This window comes from Oncorhynchus tshawytscha, linkage group LG17 (genome assembly GCF_018296145.1).
Source record: "Oncorhynchus tshawytscha isolate Ot180627B linkage group LG17, Otsh_v2.0, whole genome shotgun sequence".
Lineage (NCBI taxonomy): Eukaryota > Metazoa > Chordata > Actinopteri > Salmoniformes > Salmonidae > Oncorhynchus > Oncorhynchus tshawytscha.
Genome location: NC_056445.1, coordinates 10,458,654 through 10,479,881, shown reverse-complemented (window position 1 = coordinate 10,479,881; position 21,228 = coordinate 10,458,654). Strand labels below are relative to the sequence as shown.

General features: G+C 43.1%; 1 protein-coding gene across 4 annotated transcripts in view; it reads left to right on the top strand.

Annotated features, from left to right (window-relative positions):
* Positions 1-4,796: 4,796 nt before the first annotated feature.
* The window catches only part of LOC112216836 (transcription factor EC), a 56,047-nt gene continuing 39,615 nt past the window's right edge, over positions 4,797-21,228 (top strand). For 2 of the 4 annotated variants that reach the window (XM_042300129.1, XM_024376943.2), the window contains exons 1-2: positions 4,798-4,902; positions 15,329-15,622. In XM_042300129.1, the coding sequence (XP_042156063.1) occupies positions 15,341-15,622 (282 nt within the window). In that variant the 5' untranslated portion in view covers positions 4,798-4,902; positions 15,329-15,340. Of the gene's footprint in view, positions 4,903-15,328; positions 15,623-21,228 lie in introns of all 4 variants that reach the window. The other 2 variants (XM_042300128.1, XM_024376944.2) reach the window with 2 other exon arrangements.

Genomic DNA, 21,228 nt, shown 5'->3' with positions numbered 1-21,228 from the left:
CATCTTGTGGGTGAGCGGTTTGCCGATGTCAGCGTTATGAACAGAGTGCCCCGTGGTGGTGAGGTTTTGGAATGGGCAGACATAAGCTCTGGACAATGAACACAATTGCATTTTATGGATGGCAATTTGAATGTACAGAGATTCCGTGATGAAATCCTGAGGCCCATTGTCGTGCCATTCATCTGTCACAATCACCTCATGTTTCAGCATGATAATGCACGGCCCCATGTCGCAAGGATCTGTACACAATTCCTGAAAGCTGAAAATGTGCCAGTTCTTCCATGGCCTGCATACTCACCAGACATGTCACCCATTGAGCATGTTTGGGATGCTGTGGTTCGACGTGTATGACAGCAAGTTCCAGTTCCCGTCAATATCCAACAACTTTGCACAGCCATAAATAGGGGAGTTGGACAACATTATACAGGCCACAATCAACAACCTGATCAACTCTATGCGAAGGAGATGTGTCTCTCCAGCAGATGCATATCTGTATTCCCAGTCGTGAAATCCATAGACTAGGGCCTAATAAATAAATAAATAAATTAAAATTGACTGATTTCCTTCTATGAACTGTAACTCAGTAAAATCTTTGAAATTGTTGCATGTTGCATTTTATATTTTTGTTCAGTGTAATTTGATAACTTCCTATACAGTATCTTGAATTTGAACCTGGTTAAAAATGAAAGAAACACAGTATACCATACGATTTTGTATTTACTTACCCTTTGGTAAGGGCTGGATTCAATCCGTAATGCGGAAGTATCGCGAAAGATCCGTGTAAAAATGTAAAGGTCATTTTTGATTGAGCCAACATATGCATCGTTTACCTTGAATGCAGTCTCCACGAACGCGGAACATTGTCTTTACATTTTAATCAAGCTATAACATGGAACTTCCGTGATATGGATAGACTCCAGCCCTTAATTAACCAGGTTAATCTCGGTGTCCCTTCCACGGGATGGTTGAGCTAATGTAGGCTAATGCGATTACCATGAGGTTGTAAGTAACAAGAAAATTTCCCAGGATGAAGACATATCTGATATTGGCAGAAAGCTTAAATTCTTGTTAATCGAACTGCGCTGTCCAATTTAGAGTAGCTATTGCAGTGAAATAATACCATGCAATTGTTTGAGGAGAGTGCACCATTTTGAAGATGAAAAGTTATTAATAAACAAATTAGGCACATTTGGGCAGTCTTGATACATTTTGAACAGAAATGCAATGGTTCTTTGGATCAGTCTAAACTTTGCACATACACTGATTCCATCTAGTGGCCAAAATCTAAATTGCACCTGGGCTGGAATAATACATTATGGCCTTTCTCTTGCATTTCAAAGAAAAAAATACAAAAGAACGGTTTTGTTTTCTTTGTATTATCTTTTACCAAATCTATTGTGTTATATTCTACTACATTCCTTTCACATCTCCATAACCTTCAAAGTGATTCCTTTCAAATGGTACCAATAATATGTATATCCTTGCTTCAGGGCATGAGCTACAGGCAGTTAGATTTGGGTATGTCATTTTAGACAAAAATTGAAAAAAAGGGGGTAATCCTTATTTTTCTAAAAATCTCTGTCTTGAAACATGTGCAAGGTGAATGTGTGGAGCCTACAGGACGTATCGAGTAGTTATTCACCACCATGAAGAATAAGCCAAACCCCAAAAGGCAACCAAAAGAAGAAAAAAAAACACCACTTTTGTCAAAGTCAGACAAAACCTCACAGACCTTTAAATGAGCCGTTCAAAATTCTGAAAAGGACGTACTGTAAGAAAAAAGAAAAATAAGAAAAGAAACAAGAAACAGAAAAGTTATCAGAGCCGCTGTCTGTGTATCTCACAATGGCTCTTGCTGAAGTTTGTGTCTCTTCTGATCTTCTCCCAGCTGGACTTCTGATTTCCACCCCGTCTCCTCTGATCTGCCTGCAGACATCCGACAGCCTTTTGCCAGCCGGTGAGCTGTCAAAGGACCCCTGGAATCAAACACCCAGCCATCCCATCTCCATGCTCTGGCATGATCAAAGAGGCACAGGTAAGCCAGACATGGAGCCACATACAATTGCCATCTAAAAAGGTGGAACATTTTCATTTTTTAACGTTTATCTTTTGTGTAACTTGACTAGGCTGAGATGACACGGCTCCTGGAGAACAGTCAATGCATCGATCAGAATCAAGGACAAGAAGTTGATCAGTTTTGAAGATAAGAGAGATTAGTTCATCTTGATCTGACTGTCTCTAGGAAACTTTTGGACAAAAAGTTCAACACTGTAGTGAGTTGTCTGAACACTCGGAAGAATTTGAATTTAAGATGGAATTTTCATCATCACCTTCCTTCTAAAGTTCATGTTTAAGTCATTCATTAAATACATATATATACTGTCACTGTCTCATCCATGTCAAGATATGGCTATATGCTTGATATGAAATGCAATATACCTACTATACCTATGTTAAAGTACAGGCAAGCATATATAGACAAAGATAAATATGGACAGAGAACACACATACACACACACACAGGCTATTGACCCAGTATTCCTTTCTGATGCTGTTAGTGATCTACTGATCTCCAAGTCTGGCCTCCCTGATGTGTATGGTTATAATGGGGTCTCTGTGGGCCGGTGGCCATGTTTCCCTTCTTCTCCCTGTTCCCTACCAGAGATCACACACTAAATCTTTGAGTCCTGACCTGTCCTGTGGCGATCAAACAGTATCTCTGTGCTCGGCTCGCCGGACCTCGTCTCTCTCTCTCCGACTCTGTCTGTCTGCCAGGGTGCACTGGGTCATCCCTGTCCACACAGAGGTAATACTGAGTGTCAGCTCCTGCTGAGTTCAACCACATACCATACATTCTGTCTACGGACTAAACACAACATAGGAGATATTGTCATCAGGCTTTTATTAAAAATCTCTACTGGAATCAATGGAAAATGCTTTTTATCAACAAAAAAACAGCAAATCAAAATCAAATCATCTACATGATTTTAGTATAGATCTTCACTGGAAATACCAGGAATTACTAGCAATCTCAACTGGGTTAAAAGACAATGAACACTAACAAAGCAGTTATCATTGAATTGGGTCTGATCATTGTGAATCAAATTAAAGCAGTGGATTATCATCTTCTGAGAAAAGTTATTTGCAGGAAAACACATAACAATGTAGAAACATAGAAACAGAAACATTGTAGAAAGTCAATGGTTCATGAAATATGAACGTGTCTCTTTCTTTAAGCGTTTGATGGAATTCTGGCTGGACAATCAGACCTTGATGATGATACTTGAGTTCTCAGAAAGAAGAGGAGAGAGGTCATATAAAGACATGCAATAAGTAGTCTGCACTATCCACCTCACCATGACACAAAATAGCTCCTCTGTCCAGTGGGACGCCTGCTGCCCCTCTCAGAGCTGGGCGACCTTTCACCTCTGCTGGGCACTGAGGCAGACACGAGCCTCTGAGTGTCTGCTTCCATCGTCTGCCCATTCCCTCCCTGTGTGTTTGTAATGCGGTGTGTGTGCGTTCAGAGTGTGTGTGTTTGTGTACGGTCCGTGGAGCATCCATAGCCACGGGCCTCTCCTGGCCACTCTTGGCCCCTCAAACAAGGCAGAGGCTTCAGCTTGATTAACCACTTAGTTCATCCTCTCAGACAGAATACTGCAGGGAGAAAGCAGAGTAATGAAGTGCTTCTCTGATGCCTTGATTTTTTTGGGTTCAATATTGCTTGCTCCCTGTGAATAATCTGAAGATGTTTCTTTTGCGTCAAAACAAGTGCCCACCCACGTCTCCCTCTCGTCTCCCTCTCGTAACTGGTGTGAATAAACATAATCAATATAGTACATATTTTGAGAGGGAATCGGAGGCTTTTCCCCTCAAATCACTTCTGAATGGCTGTTCGTCTTTCTAATTATATAGATTATACTGTGTGTGTCAGACATGGGCTCAACAGACGCAGAATAGAAGAGTGCTTTGCCTTTGTACCGGATGGAACAGAGTGTCAGAGTTCCACAAAGGTTGGCAATTACGTTCTCCCGTGTGCTTCTTTGTTCATGAGAAGAGGAACTGCACTCGACAGACAGACATGGATAGACTGTCTCAAGAAGGATTGAGGATTGAGGAGTCAAGACTTAGTTGAAAGTCAAGTAACTGTGCAGAGCCGGCGAGTCGAGCAGCAACACTCGCGGCTAGACACATATGCCAATCCCCAGACCCCACTGTAAACTGGGGTTCAATTCCCACATCCACCTTTCCTACTGTTCTCCTACTTGCCTGCCTCCCTCTGTCTCCAACTTGTCTAAATGAAGTGCAAAATGAAAAAATAATATCAAGTAACCGCTGTCAGTAATTCTCTTTCATGATATCAAATTTTCTCGATAAATTAGTTTTAGTAGGTAATGCATCTGACTTTCAGGACTTCAAATAGCCCCGTTTACTGTAAACAATATTCTGTTGAGAATTTTCACACACATCCCTCATTGAGGAAATAGATGACACATCAAAAACGGAAAATTCACCTGAAGCTCTTACAAAGAATTGCGCTACTTTCGACCAGCGCTCCAAACGGCTCAAACTCCCGTGTCCTAACAATTGCAACCCTCTTCGAAAAAGACGCCGTGGAGTGAGGGATGTCACACACATTCAACAGTACACGTAGCGTGATGACTTGTCAAAATCTGTGGGTGATTATTTCTATCCAAGATATGTCCAACCAAGGGTTTGACGTAACAACTTCCTTTTGCACTCCGCTCCAATAGACACAAAAGAGGAAACAGGGTTTTGGTTAAATATCTAGGGCCTTTTCACTTGCCCATCCAGGGCTGATATCTAAATCTGAAGTTTCACTACTAAACTATAAGACTCAATTGACTTCACCTCCAGACTTCCTACACACTCCAAACACAGGTAGGCTATTCCATATAAGGGCCAGGTTTCTTACTAATAACCAATAATGACAGATTTATCTAATCAGATATTTCTGATTTATAAATTGTTCGGGCAGTTGCAAAGTTTTGTAGCAGTGTGTGATTTTCATTTGAATGGATTTCATGATTTTGGATGATGATGGAATTCTGTCCCTGCAGACTTGTCTGTGTTGCTTGAAGTAGAGGAGGTACATCAAACCACAGATCTAGGATGCTACCCTTGAGCATAAGGGAGGATGGAGTATCTGATCCTAGACGAGTGGTTGGATACAAATTCGACCTACTCTGGTCCTATCCATCCCGAACTTCTCCTCTAACCACATCCTGCTTAACAGGAGGTATCTTATTCAGGATGGATTGCTCTTTACAAACATAGGAAACATTTAAACTCTTGACACTTGTTCTGTATTTTTAAGTGATGGTTCTGATTGGCTATGCGATGTTGGGGTACTAAAATAACCCTGTATGCTTTCTTTATTTAACCAGTTAAGAACAAATTCTTATTTACAATGACAGCCTACCGGGGGAAAAGTTCAGGGGCAAACAACAGATTTTTATCTTGTCATTTAGGGGATTCGATCCAACAACCTTTCAGTCACTGGCCCAATGCGCTAACCACTTGGCTACCTGCTGCCACAATATAACTTTCATTCTAAGTCTTTATATGCCCTCATTAAAATGTATGCAGCAATGCTGAGGTTTACTGCCATTTGATTTTCTACAAACAAAGATTGAGAAGTATCAGGAAAGGAAATACAAATGTGAAATACTGCACAGCTTTGGAAGTTCACTATTAATTCCTCCTTGCGTATTCGTTGTAAACTCAGCAAAAAAAGAGAAACGTCCTCTCACTGTCAACTGTGTTTATTTTCAGCAAACTTAAAATGTGTAAATATTTGTATGAACATAAGATTCAACAACTGAGACATAAACTGAACAAGTTCCACAGACATGTGACTAACAGAAATGGAAAAATGTGTCCCTGAACAAAGGGGGGGGGGTCAAAATCAAAAGTAACAGTCAGTATCTGGTGTGGCCACCAGCTGCATTAAGTCCTGCAGTGCATCTCCTCCTCATGGACTGCACCAGATTTGCCAGTTCTTCCTGTGAGATGGTACCCCACTCTTCTAGCGAGGCACCTACAAGTTCCCGGACATTTCTGGGGCAAATGGCCCTAGACCTCACCCTCTGATCCAACAGGTCCCAGATGTGCTCAATGGGATTGAGATCCGGGCTCTTCGCTTGCCATGGTAAAACACTGACATTCCTGTCTTGCAGAAAATCACACACAGAACGAGCAGTATGGCTGGTGGCATTGTCATGCTGGAGGGTCATGTCAGGATGAGCCTGCAGGAAGGGTACCACATGAGGGAGGAGGATGTCTTCCCTGTAACGCACAGCATTGAGATTGCCTGCAATAACAACAAGCTCAGTTCGATGATGCTGTGACACACCGCCCCAGACCATGACGGACCCTCCACCTCCAAATCGATCCCGCTCCAGAGTACAGGCTTCGGTGTAATGCTCATTCCTTCGATGATAAACGTGAATCCAACCATCACCCCTGGTGAGACAAAACCGCGACTCGTCAATGAAAAGCACTTTTTGCCAGTCCTGTCTGGACCAGCGACGGTGGGTTTGTGCCCATAGGCGACGTTGTTGCCTGTGATGTCTGGTGAGGACCTGCCTTACAACAGGCCTACAAGCCCTCAGTCCAGCCTCTCTCAACCTATTGCGGACAGTCTGACCACTGATGGAGGGATTGTGCGTTCCTGGTATAACTCGGGCAGTTGTTGCCACCCTGTACCTGTCCCACAGGTGTGATGTTTGGATGTACCGATCCTGTGCAGGTGTTGTTACACGTGGTCTGCCACTGCGAGGATGATCAACTGTCTGTCCTGTCTCCCTGTAGCGCTGTCTTAGGCATCTCACAGTCAGTATGGACATTGTAATTTATTGCCCTGGCCACATTTGCAGTCCTCATGCCTCCTTGAAGCATGCCTAAGGCACATTCACGCAGATGAGCAGGGACCCTGGTGTCTTTTGGTGTTTTTAAAAGTCAGTAGAAAGGCCTCTTTAGTGTCCTAAGTTTTCATAACTGTGACCTTAATTGCCTACGGTCTGTAAGCTGTTAGTGTCTTAACGACCATTCCACAGGTGCATGTTCATTTAATTGTTTATGGGTCATTGAATAAGCATGGAAAACAGTGTTTAAACCCTTTACAATGAAGATATGTGAAGTTATTTGGATTTTTACGAATTGTCTTTGAAAGACAGGATCCTGAAAAAGGGACATTTCTTTTTTTTGGCCGAGTTTAGATAGTTGTGTCGCTGCAGCCTCGCAGTTGTTTGTGTTTGTTCTTCTGCCCCGAGAACAGCATGTCTCATGTGCTCATGTTTCAGTGAACTTCTACAATGTACACAATGACATTGCAAGAAAAGCCTTCCACGCCCCCCTCTTTTGGGGATTTCCTCTTTTGTTTGGTCACCAGATATTATTCTCAATATGTTTAGAAAATTCTCTTGGACTTCTGTAATTTGTCACGATCATCATGGGACATTTGATTTTTATCATGTTATATGGGCATCCTGTTTAGACGGGATATGTATTGGTTTGCACCCAATAGTTTGCACACACACTGGTGAGGGGTCGAGGGAAACAGTGTGAGTATTTAAAGGGGCACATGAGTCATTACGGAACGTGTCACTATGACTTAGCGAAAACATTTAAAAAAAAACAATGTTTAGAGGACAGAGAGGTTTGCAGTGCCCACTGCATATGCGTACTGTGCATTATGGGTGGTGTGTCCACAATGTGAAAAGTGTTGGGTGTGCTGTCAGTGTGTTGTAATTTGTGTGGGAGTAGGCTACTGGATGAGTCAAAGTTCTTTCATGATTCATGTTATACCAAGGCTATTATAGGATTTCTTAATATAATTGAACCCAGCTGGACGTAAACATATAATAGTACTTTTTGTGACTGGGTGTGGAGATTCAACAATGCATTCCTTTAGGATGGCAAGAGAGGGGAACCACTAGGAGCATAGGAAATAGACTGCCCTCTTGTGGATCATAGGGGAAAGACAACTTGAGCACGAAAACAAGTTGAGCATCTTGGACCATCACCATCTTGGTGTTCAGTACTTCAGATATAACACAGATCAGATATTATACTAGTGTTAATGACAGTGGACTAAATAACATTGCCTCGTTAAGAAAAGGATGACTTTGGTTTGAGATGACGCTACTCTTCTATCAAGTGCTATGTCTGGTGATGGGAGAGCCCTTCAGACACTCACTTTGCCGTAGAGGGGAAAAGAGTGGGCACTTCACTGCTCCACAGAGACTAACCTAAAATGCTGACAGAAGGTTTGAAGCGAGAGAGAGAGAGAGAGAGAGAGAGAGAGAGAAATAGATCAAATAATGTACACATTGTATCATTGTACGGTCTAACAGTTCACTTCCAAGTGGAGACCAAGCTAACCTTACCCCAGTGGGGGGTCTCATTGAGTTCAGTGAATGTATATGTTGCCGCCCAGACCTGACCAACCAGAGATGACATAGAGGATGGAGACGAGGAATCTATCTCCCCCCTCTGAGACCACTCCACTGTCTCTTATGCTGGGGCGCGTTTGTCTTTGAAGTAATGAAAGTGATCAGATTGACTTGTGAGGCATTTATTCTGACAGACACAAGTGCATTTTCTTTCTCATGGGTAAGGTAATGCTGTAATCGCTAGGCAGACATGTCTGTCTGTCTGTCTGATAACTGAACACAGGTGGCACAAATTTGTGATGAGATGTTCCTGCCAGTAATGTATTTAACCGTGTCAAGTTCAATCAACAAGTGTGATATCTTGATGAAGGACACGAGCTGTCTGCTACCTCAAAACAAATAGCCTGTGTGTCAACATGCCTTTCTCAAACAACAAGCCCAAAGAGTGATCAGATTGTCAGGCAGCGTCTTGAAACACAAAACGGACCGGTAGGCCTTAATCTAGGCCTAGTCATTTCATAACTATGACAAATAATCTGAGTTCATTTGCACACATAACACACAGGGTGAATGTAGAGTGGCAGAGTGCTTACTGTTGGGCTGTACAGAACAGAATAGCAGTGCTGTGCTTGGAATGGGGCCTGCATCTCTCCAGTGTCCGTAGCCTCATCATTATCCCAGCTCAGTGAATCACATCCTAAGGAGAGAAAGCAGTATCTCATGGCTGCCTGGTTCACAGCTCCATGGGAGGTGTTGAGGGACAATGATGGAGAATTAGCGGTGAAAAGAGCAAATAAATAGGTGCTTGCTACTTGAAAGCTCCGCCACAAAGCCCCAGCAGCCCACTGAAGACAAGAGAGGGAAGAGAGAAGAAACATGTTTTTTTTCTTCTCTTCATGTCTTGCCTGATGAAAATAAAAGGTTGAGGCTCAAAGGAAGACATAGAGGCAGTGGGGGATAGGAGGTGACGCGAGAGCAGAGAGCCTCACAGAGCGGTGGTGTCTATGGGAAGGGTTTTAATGAGGTGGAGGGTGGAGGAGTGGGTGAAAGGGGGTATTAGGGAGAAGGGGGGGGTTTGCTCGTCAGACTGTGACACAGACACTCAGAACATAACATCCTCCTGAGGAAACGATGCACTGACTACCTCTCTCTGGGGCTGAGAAGGACGTGTGTGTGTGTGTGTGTGTGTGTGTGTGTGTGTGTGTGTGTGTGTGTTTTGCTTGCGCTATCCTTGTGGAGAGCAGAAGTCCTCACAAGGATAGTAAAACAAGGAAAATGTGGCCTGTCTCCACAAGGAAAAAGGCAATTTTAGGCTTAGGGGTTAGGTTTAGGGTTCCAATTAGTGTTGGAGGATAGGTTTAGGGTTCCAATTAGTGTTGGAGGTTAGGTTTAGGGTTCCAATTAGTGTTGGAGGTTAGGTTTAGGGTTCCAATTAGTGTTGTAGGTTAGGTTTAGGGTTACAATTAGTGTTGGAGGTTAGGTTTAGGGTTACAATTAGTGTTGGAGGTTAGGTTTAGGGTTACAATTAGTGTTGGTTTAGGGTTACATTTAGTGTTAGGGGTTAGGTTTAGAGTTAGAGTTAAGGTTAGGGGTTAGGTTTAGAGTTAGAGTTATGGTTATGTTTAGGGGTTTGGGGTTAAGGTTATGTTTAGAGTTAGAGAAAATAGGATTTTGAATGGGAATCAATTGTTTGGCCCCCACAAGGATAGTCAAACAAACATGTTTTTTTTGTGTGACTTCGGCAGAGGAGTGGCAGAGGGACAATGACGACAACTGTCTGTTTTAAAAGGAGCGAGACAGAATAACATTTGCATGTTGCCCTCGAAAGACCCCGACTAAATAGCCTGGAGGCCCGTTGAATCAGGAAGATGTAACTGGGATCTGATTGACCCATTGACGGAGAATGAAGTGATCATACCATGCTGTGAAAAAATAAGTTGCAGGAGAGAACACAATACAAGGGGATTCAAAGCTTTTAAGCCTCCTGACATGTCATCTTGTGATGCAATCCTTTTCAAACTTGATTTTGTGTGTGACAAAACTGCACATTTTAGAGTGGTCTTTTATTGTCCCCAGCACAAGATACACCTGTGTAATGATAATGCTGTTTAATCAGTTTGTTGATATGCCACACCTGTCAGGTGGATGGATTATCTTGGCAAAGGAGAAATAGTCACTAACAGGGATGTAAACACATTAGTGCACAACATTTGAGAGAAATAAGCTTTTTGTGTGTATGGAAAATTTCTGGGCTCTTTTATTTTAGCTCATGAAACATAGGACCTACACTGTGCATGTTGCTTTTATATTTGTGTTCAGTATATATGCTTATATAAATCATTTTAGTGGGCATACGTATATAGTCACATCCGTATTTTTCAATTCAACACTATCCACCCCTAACATAGGTGTCAACTGTTTAGCCGAGTATAGAAAAAGGCAGTCTTTGCTAAACCATTTGACCTCTAAATATGGCTAAGTAGTGTAATGGGTGCAACTGGCAACAAAAGCCTGGTTTAGTGACATTACCTTGCCCACAAGTGCCCATTAGTATATTACCACTGGCAAAATGGACTCCTTGTCTGAGAGGGCAGAATGTCCTCTACCTAATAGAGGGACCTACACACTAACAATTGCTGACACAGACCCAAGTCAAGTGCAGACAAGGCCAATTGTTCAAGATGGGCAGGCTAAAACAGGCATCACCCGTGGAATGTAGATATGTGGACAACATATATTTTCCCCGTCACCCAACTTCATCCAACACATTTGTCCTTTGTCTGAGATAGAATGGGCAATTATCTAGCACCAGTGTTCTGCTATGCTGGCGGCAGAAAAAAGAAGGGGCAATTACATAGTGTTTGCGTTATGCACCGAGAGAGGAATAGGGGGAGAGGTTAGGGAGGGAGAGAGGGGGAGAGAAAGAGAAGGGGAGAGAGGGAGAGAGAGGCAGCCAGAACCTCGCTAATTACCTCTCCATGTGAAGGGATGAAGAGGAGAAGGGCCATTGCTTAGGGCCGACACACTTCTCCTTCCCTTCCACCTCACTGCCACCTCTCCTTACCTCCCTATTAGAGGCCCCTTCCCTTCTAGTCTCTGCTCTGTTTATTTCTCAAAGCTGTCTCTGAGTGTGTGGGGCCGTCTCTCCACTAACTGATCTCTAACGGAGAACACATGGGGATGACACACAGACATTCAGACAGGCATGGGCCAGGGCAGCCGATGCTGGCTGAGGGGTCCTCATTTGTGCCACAGGTGATTCACACTAAGGGCAGAAGTTGCCCGACTCCATATCTGCACAAAAGCACAAGGAGGATGAAAAGTGTCAACTTGTACCAGTGGTTGCGGACAATTCTTTGACGCATGTGTAAAATAGACTACTGAGAAAGGCCCCAAATTGACTTATTGAGGTACAATCTCTCTGTGGGACTATACAACATAAAGTAAACCATGGCATTTAATTGTGTTCCACTGTTTAAGGACAGGCCACACTGCTGAAGCATGATTTGGATGGATTCACCCCAATATGTCACTTTAGGTCATTTACATTGGTTTATTGGCAGACTTGTTTTCCCAATTTAATTGCCCAGCTTGATTTGGTTTATGTATCAACTGAATGCAGTATGCCACGGTAATTTCAATGGTTTATACAGAACATTATGCTCCCTATTACTACAGTGACACTCATTATCTCCTACTAGAAGAGACAAGGACATTACCCAGCATACATGACCCCATTGGTCCCATGTGGGTATTTGGTGGGCAAGGTGGGCAGGGGCTAGCCCACACCTGCACAAAACAGGCTAGCCTACCAGCCCAACACAGGACAGCCCACACCAGCCCAATACGGGCTAGCCTACACCAACCCAACACAGTCTAGCCTACACCAGCCCAACATACAGTAGGCCAGCCCACACCAAGCCCAGCTACTTTATAATGTAGAGGCATGGGCTAATCATAATATTTGGGGGCGTGGTTTACAAATAGCCCAATTCAATAACAAAAGATACAAATTGTTGACACTATTCAAACCAATGATGGTTTGGAAAATTAAAGACAATTATCTCGGAATCATCTTGTTTCAGATAGGACCGTAGCTCTAAGTTTACAAGTTATTTTTGTGTAACCATTACTGATAATGACATTCCAGTTGAACTTTTGTGTTGTGCTATGTCAATATTGTCCAATGCCAATGATGAAGTCTGTGAAAGGACTTTGGTAAGTGCATGTGACAAAAATTTCTCTGGTTTAAATATTTGCTTCAGGACCCTGTCTTTCAAAGATAATTTGTAAATATCCAATTAACTTCACAGCTCTTCATTGTGAAGGGTTTAAACATTGTTTCCCATGCTTGTTCAATGAACCATAAACAATCAATGAACTTGCACCTGTGGAACGGTCATTAAGACACTAACTGCTTACAGACCGTAGGCAATTAAGGTCACAGTTATGAAAACCTAGGACACTGACCCTACTGACTCTGAAAAACACCAAAAGAAAGATGCCCAGGGTCCCTGCTCATCTGCGTGAACGTGCCTTAGACACATTATTCCATTTCTGTTAGTCACATGTCTGTGGAACTTGTTCAGTTTATGTCTCAATTGTTTAATCTTGTGTTCATACAAATATTTACACATGTTAAGTTTGCTGAAAATAAACGCAGTTGACAGTGAGAGGACATTTCTTTTTTTGCTGAGTTTTTATATATATATATATATATATATATATGACAGTAACAACTTTATTGTTCAGATACAATGTAAAGGGCAGCCAATCCAAAAGGGTGGGCTTTATTTCTAGCTGCCCTTGAGGCCAACGAGCAAAGGTGGATCGGCCTAATGTGGGCAGCCTTTGTGAGGCCAATATTTTAGTCCCGCATTGCACCCACATCATGCCAATGTTTGCTGGGTACTTTTTTTTATAACCCTTATTTTACCAGGTAAGGTGACTGAGAAGACATTTAAAGCAACAACCTGGGGAACAGTTCCAGGAATGAGCCATCTGGAAGCTAGGGATGATTTGGTGGCCATCTTGGGAATTGAGCCAAGAAACTGGGGTTAACACCCCTACTCTTACAATAAGTGCCATGCAATCTTCAGGGTATCACAGAGAGTCAGGACACTCATTTAACATCCAATCTGAAAGGCAGCACCCTAAATCACTTGGAATATTATTTTAGAATGAGTGGCTCCAACTGGCCCACCAACACCACTTCCAGAGGTATCTGGTCTCCCATCCAGGGACTGACCAGGACCAACCCTGCTTAGCTTCAGAAACATACATGTTCAGGCAGCAGCATACCAACCTGCTTGCCGCTAAAGCTAAGCAGGGTTGGTCCTGGTCAGTCCCTAGATGGGAGACCAGATGTTGCTGGAAGTGGTGTTGGCGGACCAGTAGGAGGCACTCATATATATGCAACACATATATATGAGGGCCAATTCCAAGAATAAACTGTTCAACAGGCTGCTGTCATCAGGCAAAAGTTTTCAGAGGAAGTTCCTTTGGAAAATCCTTTAATTTTAATAGGAATCTCATGTGGTTAGAATTAGTGGGCACCTACAGTATCATAGTATGTTTTATGACGGGTTATTGTGGGGAGTCGTAACATTACTGTCTATGACAGCCATCTTAATGATCAGTCAGTCAGACAATAGATTGTTAGCTCAACGAGCTAAACATTACATTGGCTTAAAACTTCTTATGGCTGTAATCCCGATCGATATGACAACAGCCAGTGAAAGTGCGGGGCACCAAATTCAAAACAACAGAAATCTCCTAATTAAAATTCCTAAAAAATATATGTATCTATTACAGTTTTAAATGTTGTTAATCCCACCACAGTGTCCGATTTCAAATAGGCTTTACAGCGAAAGCACCACAAATGATAATGTTAGGTCACCACCAACTCACAGAAAAACTCTGCCACTTTTCCAGCCAAAGAGAGGAGTGACAAAAAGCACAAATAGAGAGAAAATTAATCACTAACCTTTGATGATTGTCATCAGATGACACTCATAGGACTTCATGTTACACAATACATATGTGTTTTGTTTGATAAAGTTCATATTTATATAAAAGAATCTCAGTATACATTGGCGCGTTACGTTCACTAGTTCCAAAAACATCTGGTGATATTGCAGAGAGCCACATCATTTTACAGAATTACTCATTATAAATGTTGATAAATACAATTGTTAGACATGGAAATATAGATATACCTCTCCTTAATGCAACCGCTGTGTCAGATTTCCAAAAAACTTTACGGAAAAAGCAAACCATGCAATAATCTGAGACGGTGCGCAGAAAAAAATAAAATGATCTGCCATGGAGTCAACAGAAATCAGAAATCACATCATAAATATTCCCTTACCTTTGATGATCTTCATCAGAATGCACTCCCAGGAATCCTAGTTCCACAATAAATGCTTGATTTGTTCAATAATGTCCATTATTTATGTCCAAGTAGCTACTTTTGTTAACGTGTTTAGTACACAAATCCAAACGCTTGTGCAGGTCCAGCCGAACGTCGGACGAAAACTTCAAAAAGTTATATTACAGGTCGAAGAAACTTGTCAAACTATGTACAGAATCAATCTTTAGAATGTTATCATAAATCTTCAATAAAGTTCCAACCGGAGAATTCCTATGTCTGTAGAGAAGCCATGGAACGCAGGTTGCTATCATGTGAAATGTGCGTGACCGGGACCTGGCTCTCTGCCAGACCACTGACTCAAAGAGCTCCCATCCTGCTCCACAACACAGTAGAAGCCTCATTCAAGTTTCTAAAGATGGTTGACATCTAGTGGAAGCCCTAGGAAGTGCAACGTTATCCATATCCCACTGTGTATTCAATAGGGTCTGGGTTGAAAATCAAAATAGGCTGTTGTCTGTCCTTGTTCTCTTTGACCCAGACAAGACCATCCATGGAGAGGAGAGCCATGTTCGATTCTCAGACTGACCTGCCTGTGATGCAGCTGGTGAGGGGTCAACTAAGGGGACAGCCTGGGGGGGTGACGCAGGAATACTTGGGCCCCCCAGGACCACACCGCCACTCCCATACGTGGCCCCAGCAGCACCGGCCCTACCCCTACCCTTCTCACCCTGCCTGTCCAACCCGGCCTGCCCACCCTCCATACCCATACCCGGAGGACTACTACACAGAGCAACAGCCTCCAGCCTGGTATCAACCACACAACACATGGAAGGTATGGACACCCTTCTTGTTTAATTTCTCACATGGGACATAAACAACTCTTTCCTTATGTGCAGCCTATGTGATTGATAGACAAATCTACTGTACATTGTAAAGCAGTGGTCCACCAAATCAACCAACCTTTTCTGAGTCAAGATCACTTTCTCAAGTCAAAAACGTAAGGCTATGCAGCATTAACTAATTAAAAACAAATTCTGTAGCAATGAGGTTTGTGCGGTAGGCTATAGGCCCACGGCATTTTCACTGTATACTGGCTTTGGTTCAATTGCCCTGCCAATGCATTGTTGTTTGGGACATTTTTTTACAATCATATATGATCACACCGGTAATAGATGGATCAGTTATTGTATTACTTCTGAGGCACAGCTGAGTGAGCATACATTTAAATAATTAGCTTTACATTTGTGTTTTACTGGGCTGATGGTGCCTTGCATCTGATGGTCAGTCTAAGCGGAGGGAGAGAGCAGCAGACCGACATGCTGACCACACAGCTCGAATTGCAAAATAAATGTACACGTTAATGTTATTCAATCATTGCACCCACACTGCTCGCGAGCGTCTATGTAGCAAGGCACTGAAATGGAACTTGGTTCAAATGTTTTTTCATTCAACCTTTACTTAACTAGGCAAGTCAGTTAAGAACAAAATCTTATTTACAATGACGGAATACACCAGCCAAACCCAGACAACTGTGCACTGCCCTATGGGACTCCCAATCACGGCCTGTTGTGATAGAGCCTGGATTTGAACCAGGGTGTCTGCGGTGACACCTCTAGCACTGAGATGCAGTGCCTTCGACCGCTGCGCCTCTCGGGAGGCCACTTGGGAGCCCACTTGGGAATCCTATTTGTGACACTAGACAAGTCCCTCCTTTCCCATCTCCTCATTAGTTTTTAGGTGCATATAGCCACGCGCTATCTCCTCATTGGTTTTTAGGAATATATACCCATGTGGGTGATTGAAAGATTAACTGAGTTCCACACGCCAGTTCAGTTGGTGGTGGTAATGCACCTTAAAGTTGGTTGCCAACAGCCATATAAAGTCCAAAGAAAAAGAAGCCTGAAGGAGAATAGATTGCTAGAAACAAACACAGTTGACCCTTTTATCTGTGAATTAATTGTCGGAGTAGAGGACTTGTGCTTTTCAGGGAAAAGAACAACCCAATGTTTACATCCCAGGACAAATGAGTTAGCAACAAATGAGTTAGCAACAAATGAGTTAGCAACAAATGAGTTAGCAACAAATGAGTTAGCAACAAATGAGTTAGCAACAGCACGCTAGCTATCTAAATTGCCATACATGTTTAATGCTTTTCAACCTGTCCCCAAATTAATATTGTTGGTTCAGAGTTCGCTTTGATGCTTGTACCGATCAAGTCTGGTGTGGGTGGACAAAATCAACATGGATGCGAGCGGTCTGGTCAGCATGTGATGGTCCATCTCTCAACGTTCCTCCACTCTCCCTTTCTTTCATTGACACTGACCAAAAAGGGACACCGATTCTTCGCTATCAAAAAATAGCCAAGACGCTAATAATAACAATGCAAGTCTACCGATACACTTTCCTACTCGTTCATCGCAGTGCTTGTTCTGGCATATAAAAGTGTTGAAAAAAAGTGTCGACAGTGCTGAGCAAGAACTTGAACATGAACTCCCTCATAAAAACAAAAGCTCTTTGCTGTATTCGTTGACAGTCTCTCTCTAGTCATGGTTTTAAACATTTAGAAATCTCACAGTATCAACTTTGCAGTAGCTTTTATTTATGCCTGCTACTGTTTCTGCCAACATGGTACTTTCGGACACATGAAGTGGTTCAAAATGGGAACACTTCTCCTACCCGGCGCGCAGGGCAGCTGAATCGAGTGCACCTACCGCCAACAGCAAAACGAATTCAAAATCAAAAAAGTACATTTTTCGTTGTTTTTTTCCCCCCAGAATGTTTGGTGATCAAATAGGAATGCCTTGGAGATCGACCAGTTGTGATCTGTTGTAAAGTTTGGCTGTGGTGATTTTAATTTTTAATTTAATTTAACCTTTATTTAACTGTATCAACGAAGGCACACCAATTCATAAATCAACAAGGTGAATGATGCTCATTGTTGTTGATCCTGTCACATTCTGGAGCTCATATGGCTGGGTATAGTAGGCAATTGAGGTGAGGCACCAATCTCTGTTCAAGGGCAGTGTTGTTACTGTCCCTGGCCCGGTGGTGGTGGTGGAATTTGTATTTTGATTAGATTAGAAACACCATATCAAACAAACCTTTGAGAGGAAAGCAATGGATGAGTGTGTTGTGTGAGGCTTGGCTGAGTGTGTGTGTGTCTGTCCATGCGTTTTGGCTGTCTCTGCTCTGCCATTGATAGTTCATCTCATGATGTGATTAAAAACGAATGCCGATGTCCGCACATTTGAGCCAGGAACCACCCAAAAAGGTTCTTTGTGTTTCAAGGGTCATTTCTCTGGAATTCTGTCCCACAGGATTTGGGCGCTATTGTCCCTGAGAATAAGTCCTCCTCACAAAGTGCTGATGGACCACTGAGCCAAGACTGTCACTGAAATTATAGGGTTAAGATGTGTGTGCTTGTCTGTGTTTATTTTGGTTGTGCTAACGCTGTGGCGTAAATCCAGTTTCTTTAGAGTATTCCCCCCTCCCCCCCTCTCTCTCTCCTACCCTGGCTTCTAGCTATGCAACTGAGAGTTTATATATCCCAGTTTGGGGATGTTGGGGCTATAGTCTATGAAGTACAATAACTCCCAGCTCTGTTGCAGTTGGCCCAGACAGGTTACCCATAGCAAGAAATGAATCAGACTTGCGGCCGGTGTTGGGGAGAAGTCAAGGAAACTTCAAAGCAGCAATTCTGTTTTCTCTGGTCTGCAGGAGGCCTTTCATGTGTTAAAGTGTGTCTGGTTCAGGGGAGCTAAGGCCTCACTTGTGTCTCGGTGTGTGCCATTGAGTGTGTGTGTGTGTGTGTGTGTGAGAGAGAGAACGAGAGAGAGCGATAAAGAGTGTGTGTGTATACACCTGTGTATTCATTTGTGTTTGTACTCACACATGTGTTTGCCTGTGTGTGTGTAAGTGATAGCAAGAGGGCCTATCCTCTCAGAAGCAGGGTATCCCCTAAGGTTGCCGGGTGGCATGAGGGACGGATGGATAAGAATCCAGATTGTTTATGCACAAGCAGCCCCTGCTGTGAGCCTGATGATGCCTGATGTTGACTGTCTCAGGGAAGGTGGAGGGTTTGGTGGGGGGCCCAAAGCTGACAGCCCTATAGACCCCACTGAGGGGCTGGGTATAGGAAAGGGGGGAGGTGTAGTTAGGAGGGATAGCTAGAGATTCAGGCAGTGATCGGGCCAGACCACCCATCTGGGCTGGCGCAGTGCCCGGGGGTTTCGTGCTGTGGCCCACTAGGCCTGTAGTCAGTCAGCATGAGGGACTCTATCTATGTATCTACACACTCCAGTCCAGACCCCATCTCTGCTGGGATGAATCCAGAGACGGAGCCAGACGTTGGATATTGAAGCCACACAACCAGTGGGCTCCCGAGTGGTGCAGCTGTTTAAGGCACTGCATCTCGGTGCTTGAGGTGTCACTACAGACACCCCGGTTTGAATCCAGGCTGTATCACAACCGGCCGTGATTGAGAGTCCCATAGGACGGCGCACAATTTGTCCAACGTCATCCAGGTTTGGCCGGTGTAGGCCGTCATTGTAAATAAGAATCTGTTCTTAACTGACTTGCCGAGTTAAGCAAAACCAGGGCCTCTGTGGTTCAACAGAAAGGCTTTTATAGTGCAGGCCTACACACACTCTGAGCCTGCCTGGGAGACCCGAGGGCCAGTTGAAATGACTGTACAGTACTGTAGCATCTTTGAACTATACCTAGGCTACTCAGCTTTTTTTTAGGTTTCTTGTCTCTGGCCAGAATACAGTGTCAGGGAAACAGTTCATCTACCATATGGAGAGACATTGTCGAGCAGATGGACTCCCCTGGCGCACACGATTCTGATCCAATCCCTCGAAGTGGATGAAGGGGGAACTAAAATATATGTAATGTACTTTGTTGTATGTGGCTCGAGACGAACAACACCGTTGCCAATATATCCTCCAAACACCGGCTTCTCCGGCATAATCACTTAACTGTACATCTAATTGAATACTTTAGCTCTTTGCCCTGTGCGGGTTAACACCCATTGAATGTGCATCTAGGTGTATTTACCATGACAAGACTACAAGGTTGGTTAGTTTAGTGGTTTAATAGTGTAATTACAGTATCTCATTCACCCTGCTCGAGACAGCCCTGGGATAGTACATTTATCACTAACTACGTTTAGCCAGATAAAGATGGCCTCCGTTGAACTGTATTTTAATGGCTAGCTACTGTGTTCTTCTTGCTGTGTATCAGAGACGGAAACAAATATGAAAATGAATAGATGTAATATCGCTGGGAGGAAATAAGACATTAACACCAGCGAGGATGCCAAACAGACTGTATTGAAGAGACTAAATAAGGCCCTTGTCAGTTCATGACCTCGCAAATCATCACGGTCATGATAGGTCAATACGTACAGTACCAGTCAAACGTTTGGACACACCTACCCATTCAAGGGTTATTCTTATTTTTTTTAAACTATTTTCTACATAATAGAAAATAGTAATAGTGAAGACATCAAAACTATGTGTAACGAACCTCGTCCTCTTCTGAGGAGGAGAAGGGAGAAGGATCGCAGGACAAAACGCAGCGTGGTAAGTGTCCATAATGTTTATTTTAAAAGATAAACACTACGAAATACAAAACAATAAAAGTGAAATGAACGAAATAGTCCCGTGTGGCGACAAACACCCACAACCCAAAAATGAAACCCAGGCTACCTAAGTTTGATTCTCAATCAGGGACAACAATTGACAGCTGCCTCTGATTGAGAACCATACTAGGACGAACTCAAAACCCAACATAGAAAAACAAACGTAGACTGCCCACCCAACTCACGTCCTGACCATACTAAAACAAAGATAAAATAACTAAGAACTAAGGTCAGAACGTGACACTATGAAATAACACATATGGAGCCATGTAGTAACCAAAACAGCGTTAAACAAATAAAAATATATTTTATATTTGAGATTCTTCAAAGTAGCCACCCTTTGCCTTGATAAGCACTTGTTGGCTGCTTTTCCTTCAATATGCGGTTCAACTCATCCAAAACCATCTCAATTGGGTTGAGGTTGGGTGATTGTGGAGGCCAGGTCATCTGATGCAGCACTCTATCCCTCTCAAATAGCCCTTACACAGGTCAAATAGCCCTTACACAGCCTGGAGTTGTGTTGGGTCATTGTCCTGTTGAAAAACAAATGATAGTCCCACTAACCGCAAACCAGATGGAATGATGTATCGCTGCAGAATGCTATGATAGCCTTGCAGGTTAAGTGTGCCTTGAATTCTAAATAAATCACAGACCATGTCACCAGCAAAGCACACCCTGGAATGAGTAGGTGTGTCCAAACCTTTGACTGGTACTGTATATCTCATACTGTACTTTCCTCCCCGATGGTTAAAAGAAGGAAATGCACTTTTAAAAAAAATGTACATGTAAAAATACAC